Consider the following 10365-nt stretch of genomic DNA (forward strand, 5'->3'; position numbering starts at 1 on the left):
CTCCTCCTCCTCCTCTTCCTTCTTCGGTTTTAGTTTTTTTGAGTCAGGGTTTCTCTGTGTAACAACCCTGGCTGTCCTGGAACTCTCTCTGTAGACCAAGCTGGCCTCGAACTCAGAGAGATTTAACTGCTTCTGCCCCTCGACTGTTGAGATTAAAGGTGTGCGCCACCACCGCCCGGCTGCTGTTCTTTTCCTATAGTGTAACTAATGTGTGTATGCGCTTCTCCTCATTCTAAAGAGTATTAGCTACATCCAGTTCTATGTAAAAGTAAACTACCTCAACCCAGAAACAGTCTAATGCCTGCACTCAGAGTAAAGTAAGATGAAATGAGCAAAATATCTGAGCAAGAAACTATGTGTTTCCTACCAAATGTTATCTACCACCACGCCCGGCCTTATAATTTCTTTTTTTGTTGCAATAAATCAATATGTAGGTTACTGGGGGACTCCCTGTCTCCTTCCTTTGAACACTTGGATGCTCTTCCCATGGATATAGGCCCAGGAAATGCTTCTGAATCCTGGTAATCACCGCCACACGCGGGATTGCGTAATTCTCATAGCTCCAAGAGCAAAGCTGGGTGGTTATTCGCTTTGGGTTTAGGCAGGACAGACTGGGGAACTGTATGGGTCGGCAGGGAAGCGAGCGCACAGTGTGTTCCCATGGCCTGCAGGTGCCCGATCAGTGCTCACTCCTCAGTAGCTGGCTGTGTAGCTGAGGGAGAAGAGCTTCTTGCCCCAGACTAAGTCCTGCTGATGGCAAGTTCTATCTGCTTGGGCTAATAAACCTCTCTAGGCCTCTGTCTTTTTCCATGATGAGCAGGCCTAGCTAAGATCAGGGATCCTCAGCCAGCCACCAAGAGCCCACAGCAGGCTCTCAGTGAGCCACAGGTGACTCTAAATGAGGCCACCACTCCAGGTCTGCCAGTGTCTGCCCAGATTCCAGGTTCTGAATCTTGACCTTTTCCATCACCAGTTGTTTTACGCCCCCACCTGCTGGTCAGTCCATTGCCCTTGTTCCAGAAACAGAACATTTCAACCTAAAAAGTGTATGTGTTTTGTATTTATTTTATATTGTGTGTGTGTGTGGATGTGTGGTTGTGTTAGGATGTGTGTGGGAGTCACAGGACACCTTGCAGGAGATGGTTCTCCTTCACTGTGTGGGGCCTAGGGATTAAACTGAGGTCATCAAACTTGACACACAGTTCCTTTACCTTCTGAGCCGTCTTGGCAGCCCAAAAACTACCTATTTTCTAGCACTGATAGAGATTGTGTTTGGAGAATTTCACCGGTTCACAAGATTGTGCTCAAAACCAGACTACAGCTGGCCCTCATGGCAAGAGCCTTGAGTCTCAGCTACTTGGAAAGCTGAGGTAGGTAGGTCAAGCTGTCTGTACAACAGAGCAAGTTCAAGGCCAGCCTGAGCTGTCTGTGAGACTCTGTCTCCAAAGAAGTAAAAAGGGGCTGGGGAAATTGTCCAATGGGCAAAGCTTCCTGCTCTGCAGGCTTTGGGATCTGAACTTGAAAAGCTGAGCAGGATTCTGTGAGTTTGTAACTCCAGCCCTGGGGGCAGGGGCAGGGCAGGTGCATCCGGAAAGCTTGCTGGCTGGCCAGGCTAGCCAAAACTGTGAGTGTCTGGTTAGGTTAGAGACTTTCTTAAGGCAATAAAAGCAGAGAGTGATCCGTGAAGGCACCGTCTGCTCTGGCTTCAGAGTGGGCGTGTACACCCGCGAGACACACACACACACACACGGTTCAGGAAACTGCTGAGGATAAAACTCAATGGTGTGGTCCTTGCCTGGCCTGCGTGAAGTTTTCCGTAATAAGTAAACAAGCAGACCAGGGTGAGCACAGGTGTGCCCTCAGCTGGTTTTCCTGCCTGCATTCTCTCCTTGGGGGCGTGACAATACCATTGTTCCAGCTAGAAGCCCAAGAGTAGCCCCAGGCTGCCCATGGCCACGCCCCTCCTCACCATTTGCCCTCTGCATTCCTCCCCCTTGACTGACAGCATCATCGCCCTGGTACGTATGGACTGTCTCCTGGCTTTTTCTCCTCTAGTCCTTCCCAGGGCTGTTTTTCCTCCTGGTTGTCAGATGGTATTTCTTGAATGAAGATCTGATCAGAGACCCTTTGAACAACAGCCAGTGTCTCAAGTCTGCGCTCACTAGCCTGGCTTTAAAAGCCTTGTCTCCCTCTAACCCCATGCCTCCTGCCTTCTATCTTGTTCCTTCTGTGTCAAAATAGAGCTCCCACATACTCCTCATTCTCACAGACCTCTGATGTGAACATGCCCCGACCCCGCAGCAAGACCCTTCCTACTTTTCCTACGAGTCCTAGATCTGTATCCGTAGTGATTCAATCGCATATCTCCTGCAGGAAACCTGAGTTCTTTTTTTTTTTTTTTTTTTTTTTTTTTTTTTTTTTTTTTTTTTTACAGGGTTTCTCTAGCTTTTGGAGCCTGTCCTGGAACTCGCTCTGTAGACCAGGCTGGTCTCGAACTCACAGAGATCCACCTGCCTCTGCCTCCCGAGTGCTGGGATTAAAGGCGTGTGCCACCACCGCCCGGCAGGAAACCTGAGTTCTAAAACGTAGTTAATTGTTCCTTCCTTGGCGACTAACAGGAAAATTATGTCTCACACTGCACTTGTCCTTTGGTTTGCACTTATTTCTGTGCCTTTCCCTTTGGGACTGTAGTGAGTTCCCTCTCAATGTCTTATCCATCCTGGTTCTTTGTCACCTGGTAGGTGCTTACTGAGTATTCAGTGAATGAGGGAATCAATCTATGCTTGTAATAAGTACAGTTCCCAAGTCCAGGTCATAAACAGTTGCTCCTGTAACAAAGACAATAAGAGGAATTTGTCAACTTACAAAACAGAAAACAAAGCAAAACTGATCTTTTCTCCGGCAGGACTCTGCGCAGCTGCCCAGGGATATCACTAATGACGGACAGTAAAGTCTCTGGGCCCTGTGTTTGGCAGTTGCTCATGCTGCCTGAAGCCTGTTGTTAATGAAGCCAGTACCTGGCTTCGTAGTCTGTACGGTTGTCTGAGGAGAGGGTCGGTCTCTCACAGCCTGTGGACCGAGAGAGGAAACCTCTGTTTCCCAGAAGCCAGGGCTGACATCTGCTCCATGGTCTCCTGCTGGGTCATGTTCCTAACCATAGGAGCCAGGAGTGGCCACTCTTTTGTACGGGAAATTATGGTCGTTTTGATTTGGGGAGGATGGATTAAACCATCCGACATACATTAGAAATAATACTTGGTGATGCTTAAGCTATTCCAAGTCTAGTGGGGGTTTTGGTTGGAGATAAATGAGATGGATGAATACCATCAAAACCAGCGGGAAGAGTGAGTTATCCAAAGGAAGACTGGATATTGTCCAAAGAAGGAGCCCGAAAGACAACTGTTCAGCGTAGAAGGCTTCAGAGTCTTTGAGTCATAATCCAGGTTATTTCTGAAAAATAAATTTTTCCCCTAGACAGGAAGGGGCCTCTCGAGGGAAGGTGGAGCCCTAGCCTCGTGTGTCTCTTTCTATTCAGCCTGGATAGGCTGGGTGTGTTGGTGCCTGAAATCCCAGTGCTTGGAGGTATAGGCAGCCCAATCGCTTCAAGTTCAAGGCTCGCCTTGTCTGCCCAGCAAGTGCCAGGCCAGCCAGACTGCATATGTGAACCAATAGTCAGCCCACCTGAGAAGCGAGGTCGTGGAGGCTAGCCGAAGAGCCCCATTGAGAGTCGTGCGCTCTTGTGTCATGGGGAGAGATTTAGGTCTCCACGAACTGGTTTGCTAGACTGGGTGGCAGCGGGCTCACTGCACCACAGCTTTCTTATTTACGTCTCTGTTGACACACCGTCAATTCCCACAGATAGACAGCGTCAGGCGTTTGAAGGACAAGACCCTCAAACGTGTTCTGTGGTGAACCATGCTTATCTTCATTTTAAAATGATGGGTTTAGCCGTCATGGGGTGTGTGTGTGTGTGTGTGTGTGTGTGTGTGTGTGTGTGAGAGAGAGAGAGAGAGAGAGAGAGAGAGAGAGAGAGAGACAGAGAGAGAGAGATTTATATATAGAGAGAGATGAATAAAATGTGGCCATTTTAGTGTTCATCTTGTTTCCAAGATTTTGCAATAGTGTGGCATCCATTAAATAATAAGTGTGTTATACGTTTCACTGTGTGGTAACAAGAAGAAATGACCTCATAGCCATGCGGTCTGCTCTATTGTGGTTTATGATGACATCTGGATTCTTTGGTGGAATTATCTTCCATCTAAATCACTGTAAACTTCTGTTCGGTTTTCACGAATCCGAAGCCAGATCTGTTTGTGGTTTTCAGCAGTGACGTAATCCTGGGACACACTGTGACTCTTAGAAGCTGCCATATACCATCAGGATTTAACTCAGTGTTTCACACAATTTCAGACAGGCTAGAAGCCTGAAACAAAAATCCACTTCTCCATTGGAGATTTTACACCTCAGTGTTTCCTGGCCGCTTGCCACTCACATTTCCTCCTGTGTCAGGGGAGGCCCTGGAGAGCTCCGCCCCTCAGTCAGGAAGCTCAAATACAATGTTTCCCTGATGTTTGCTTTTTTCCCCCCTGTGTGGTAGAGAAAGAGCGAACGAATCTCCGAATCTCTTCTTGGCCGAGATTGTAAAAGTGAGTGGATTCTATTTCAAAGCGTGTCCATATTTGGGATGTACACAGTGAACTGGACAGAAGAAATGAGGCCACTCCATCTTCCTTTCTCAGGTCCCTTCAGCCCTGTCCACTGCGAGGCAGGAGCACTACTAACATTCCAGCAGTTTCTTGAAGAAAACTGGGGCCGAGAGCCACAAAGAAGGAAGATTTGAAGGTCCTATGTCCTCATTCTGCGTTTGCCCCCAAAGCCTTAGGGGTCTGAGAGTGGGACATGCCATGCCACCGATGACAGTGGTAGGGGGTGGGTACACTCCACCTGCAGTGCACAGCTGGCACGGAGGACAAAGAAACAGGAAGAGCCTAGTTCTTACAGAGCCGAAGAGAAGGCGGGATTTGTGGGCTCGTGTCAGTATATAAATTTAAAGTGAGTTGAAAAATGATGTCGCCACTGATGGTGATGTAGGCTTTTGATCCCAGTACTTGGGAGGCAGAGGCAGGGGATCTCTGAGTTCAAGGTCAGCCTGGTCTACATAGTGAGTTCCAGGATAGCAAGAGCTACACAGAGAAACCCCGTCTCAAAAAGAAAAAAGAGAGAGAGAGAGGAGGAGGAGAAAAGAAAGAAAGAAAGAGAAAAAGAGAGAAAGAGAGAAAGAGAGAAAGAAAGAAAGAAAGAAAGAAAGAAAGAAAGAAAGAGAAAGAAGGAAACTGAACAGGACAGATATTTGTAGTACATTGGAACAACAGGAGGCAGAGAGTAACTGCACATGAAGGTGGTATAGTTTCTAAGGTACTAGGAACGAGTTAAGGCAGAGATCCAGGAAACACCCATCAAAAGATTGCTCCGCACCTATCAGCACACGTGGAAAGCCCGGGTCCAGGTCCTCGCACTGTTGCCTGGGGAAATGTAGATCCCTGTAGTCTGAAGTGAGGCCTTTGGATTTGTCTCTTTTTAGCCCTAAGATATGAGGAGCCCGAGTCTTTGCCTCACCGTCTTGGGCATAGAGCACAGACTGAACGAACATCTGGCAACCGTAATGACAGCCTTCTGTATATGTTGTCGAATGCTGTCCTCTGGGTACAGCGTGGCCACTTTCCTGAACTGTCAGCGTTGGGATTACCCACAGGAGGTCTGCACAGGATTGGGTCTGTTAGCATCAGCTCCCTGAGGGGAGGAGAGCTTTCGAGGCAGCACACTCTCAGTATGAGGCTCCCCTTCCCCCGGGTCATGGAGGAAGGTGGGGAGACGGTTTCATCCGTGATGTGTTGCCCATGCCACGGTAGAGAGCATCTCTCCTGGGCTAAAACTCACTGGTTCACCAAACTGAACGTGGGTGGAATAGTTTCTTCAGCCTATCATTGGCACTCTGTCTGGGGCCGAAAACGTCTCCCCAGGAAAATCTCATGCAATAATGTGGCAAACGTTTGCCAAGTGCTTAAACTAAAGGAGATACCAGACTAGGCCCTAGCATTACCACAGTGGAAAAAAGAAAATCCTCTCAAGTTGCATTCTGGTGAGAGAGTCAGAAAACCAAATGCATAAATCACCAAGTGAAGTTGGGGTACTAATAATTCGTGTGAAGGCAATAAACCAGAGTCTGGGGGGGGTGTGGGGGAGGTTACTGTCTGTTCTCTGAACAGATAAGAGGACAGAGCTAACTGAGAGACTGTCTGGGGACAGGGCTGGCAGGGTGACGTGGAGCAGAAAGGGGCTTCCAGAAGGAAGTTTGATCCTGAGAGAGCAGACATTGAGCTAGCAAGGAGGAGTTAGAGACAAACCAGCACCAGATTATATAGGAGCCTGGGAGCGACCCCAAGGAGCTCGGACTTTCTCTCACGTGCAGGAAGCCTGTGGATGGTTACAGACAGGAAAAGGAAGGGATCTGCTTCGCATTATCAAAGGATGAGTCGTGGTGAGTCTACAGAGAATCAATCATAGCAAGATAAAAGCAGGAAGGAGAGCAGCTCAAAGGCAGCTGGCAGTAGCAGCCAAGGTGAGCCATGGCGATGATTGCAGCCGTGGAGTAGCAGAGACGTTTGGAGTCCGCAGATGGCTGCGGGAATACGGAATAAGGTTTCCGGAAACGCGCATGGGGCTACCCCCTCCCTCCATGCGTCCCTGCCAATCCCAACATAAATCTTCATTTCTCTGCAGGCAACTCACGATAGGCTCCACTGTTCATGCTTTTTATTTCTGTCCAGAGAAGGGATCTGAGCGCTGGGTTATTACTTGATTTATTATTCGTTTTTCAATTAATAATTCTACCAGTGAGGCAAGGGCACGAGTTCCCTTCTTGGCTTGTTGGCTACTGTCCCCTGCGCATGGATTCTGCCTTCTAAGAATGAGGGTCTTATTTAAGAACTGTGTGCACTACTAGGCTCCACACCACCGACCTGCACTGTCGGTGAACTACGTTCGCGGTTTAGTACTGCGGCCTCACCCCCCAGGCCAAAGACAGCTGAAGACTTTAAATCTGCTCATGATTTAGAGGTGTGCGCTTATGTATGCTTGTGCTCGTGGGCGCCAGAGGGCAACTTTGCAATCTTTTCTCTGCTGCACTTTACATGGGTTCTGGGAATGGACTTAGATCACCAAGGCTTGCATTAGCCACCGTCCACTGCCCAAAAGTTGGATCAAGGCATTCACACAGGGAATGTCTATCTGCTTCTCTACACCCTCAACAACACTGGGTGTCTATAATTACTGTTTACTAGTACTTGAAGAATTACTCTCTTTCCCTGTTAACTGCCTCTTCATGTTTGCTGGCTTTGTAGTTCTTCTATTTGAAACTATCTGGCCATCTTCTTTGACTATCTTGATATGCGATTGTTTCACCCATTGATTTACCAGGTCTCTTTGTATATATTAATGTGTTACACTCTGCCTGTAATATATTTTATGGAAAATCTCTCCCAACACAGTGCCAAAACTGACTTTGCATTTTAATTGCATTTAGGAACCTCTTTGTCATAATCCAGTAGTGTGAGGTTAGATGAAGCATGAAATAGAGTTTGCAACTCTTACTTTTAAAGCAGTTAAGATGGAAATTAAAAATGAGTAAGAACACAGATGCTCTCTCTGTCGACCCGAGTATTAGCTATTCGTTCATCTCGGTCTCTGCTGTCTCCTCTAGTGCACCCCGTACCGCCTTCACCGCATTCCAAGAAGCCGGGAGGTTCGGCAGGCCTGGCTCTCCTCGGTGTTCACCACCCTATACTCCATGTGGTTTTCCTTTCTCCTGGTTTGCCGAATAAAGCCAGATTTGGTATGTAAGCCTGTCCCTCGGGACAGAGAACGTTTACCTCTCTTATAGCTTGTTCACTGATAATGAGATCGATTGTTTTATTCAACAGCTACTATTTCTAAGTGAGTCTGGGCTTTTTAGCGGTACGTAAAATGTATTGTTTATATGCGCTTCGCTAAAAGAGTTGAGAAGTTGCCTTCCTAGCTACAGTTTGAAGTCAGAGTTTGTCCTGTCCTTTCTTTTATAATACCATCAGTGTCTTTAACTAATGCTTGTGGCAGCTCACTGTGGTTCCTAACCAGCACCATGCGCAAGTCAGCCACCAAATAGTTGATTCTTTTTCAATAGCCTTCTTGGTATTTGTTAAGACTTTGACCAAATATGGTATGTGGCAGTCAGAATTTCATATATATTCAAGTTTTCACAGGAAAAGAGGACAGGAAATAGAAAGACAAACGCTAAATACATCCCTGCATCGCCGCATTCCCTGTGTCTGTAGAAGTCTGGCAGGCTCTTGCAGTCTTTGTGGTAAAGTTGCAGGATTCATTGCAAACCTGCAGCGGTAGATAGTACAGACCAAGGAATGTGTATCACAGGGCTGTACATGGCTCTTAAATTATGCTCATCCTGTGGACGGCGGATCCATTAACTGCTGTAGCCGAAAAGGAAACTCTTTACTTCATTCCCAGATATAGGAGTCCTGGAAGTAGAGATTATTCTCAGGAATAATCGAGCCAAAGTGTGTGGTTTAGAAGGTTCTCTAGGCCAGGCGGTGGTGGCGCACGCCTTTAATCCCAGCACTCGGGAGGCAGAGGCAGGCGGATCTCTGGGAGTTCCAGGCCAGCCTGGTCTATAAGAGCTAGTTCCAGGACAGGAACCAAAGCTACAGAGAAACCCTGTCTCGAAAAAAAAAAAAAAAAGTTTCTCTATTAATTACCCTTCATCAGCTAGATTATACTTCAAACCCTCATTTTGGAGGACAGTTAAAACCTTTTATTTTTTTACATGAATAGTTCTCTATGAGTTTTTTAAAATAGTATTTACATACCATAGAATGCACAGCTCTTAACCACTTCCCTAAAAAGACGTAGAAACTTTTCATGATCTCAGAGTGTTTTCCCTGACCTCTTCCAGCCAAACCAAGCCCCCAAGAAATCACTGTTTTCTGATTTATACCACCCTTGATTAGTTTTATACACACTTATCGTTTTTTAAAGCTTATTTTTATTTTATGTATATGAATGTTTGCCTGCGTATATGTTTGTATATCATGTGTATGCCTGGTGCCCTTGGAAGCCACAAGATTCATCAAATTCCAGGAACTGAAGTTACAGAGGATTGTGAGCTGCCGTGTGGATGCTGGGAATTGAACCCAGATCCTCTGGAAGAGCAGCCAGTACCCTTAACCACCGAGCCATCTTCCCAGCCTCCTCAGATTTTTGTCCAAATAAGTTTAACTCACAGTTTACAACTACATTGTTTAGCATGTAGGAGTCAAATATCTTTCTTAAAGATTATCGTTGGCCTCAAATGCTTGATACGATTGAAGGGGGAAAAGTTCATTTTATTTCACTTACGTTGAGATGTATTAAGTGGTCTTTATTTGATATTTACATAAACCACACTACAGTGCTTTTCAGCCAGTTAAAAGCAGCCTCATCAGATAACAGGGAATTCTAATTAAGTTGGCTTAGTCAAGAACAGTATAGACACCTGCTTCCTTGCCTTTAATCATCGCCTCTAACAGGCTAGTGGGTAAAATTGAAACGGCGAGTCACGCTTTGTTCTGACAGCAAAGAGAATTTTTCCCATTGTGAAAACATACTCGTATAACCAATTATGTAAATCTAAGTATAAAGCCCATCTTCAGAGCTGGAGAGGTGGTCCTGTGGCTAGAGCACTGCCTGCTTTCCAGAGGACCCGAGTTGTTTCCTCTGCCCACGAGGTGGCTCGCAGCCATCTGTAACGCCAGTTCCAGGCATAGGAAGCCGCTCTCCTCGGACTTCTTCAGGCCCCAGCATGCACACAGTGAGTGCACAGGCAGATGCAAGCAAAACACCCGTGTGCATACAATGAAATTAAATTGAGTAGACTTCAAGGTGGCATTCCTTAACTTTGTGAAAAGCTGAACATTACTAATTAGATCCAATCCTATCTTTATTTTATGTGTACGGGTGTTCTGTCTGCACACCAGAAGGGTGCATCCAGATGCCTTGGGACTGCAGTTCCAGCTGGCTGGGAACCACCCAAGTATGTGCTGGGAATTGAACTCAGGACCTCTGGAAGAGTAGCTAGTGCTCTTACCCACTGAGCCATCTCTCCAGCCCTCAGTCATATCTTTATTTTTTTTTAAATAAATAAATATTTATTTATTTATTTATTATGTATACAATATTCTGCCTGTGTGTATATCTGTAGGTTAGAAGAGGGCACCAGACCTCATTACAGATGGTTGTGAGCCACCATGTGGTTGCTGGGAATTGAACTCAGGACCT

The 10365-nt window shown here is 46.5% G+C and overlaps 1 protein-coding gene across 1 annotated transcript in view; it reads left to right on the forward strand.

Annotated features, from left to right (window-relative positions):
* Nucleotides 1-10365, forward strand: part of Alg14 (ALG14, UDP-N-acetylglucosaminyltransferase subunit) — a 70101-nt gene that overhangs the window by 18396 nt on the left and 41340 nt on the right. The window contains exon 3 of the mRNA XM_005357205.2: nt 7760-7891. Coding sequence (XP_005357262.1) covers nt 7760-7891 — 132 coding nt within the window. The remainder of the gene's footprint in view (nt 1-7759; nt 7892-10365) is intronic.

The sequence above is a fragment of the Microtus ochrogaster genome, chromosome 21 (genome assembly GCF_000317375.1).
Source record: "Microtus ochrogaster isolate Prairie Vole_2 chromosome 21, MicOch1.0, whole genome shotgun sequence".
NCBI classification, from domain to species: domain Eukaryota; kingdom Metazoa; phylum Chordata; class Mammalia; order Rodentia; family Cricetidae; genus Microtus; species Microtus ochrogaster.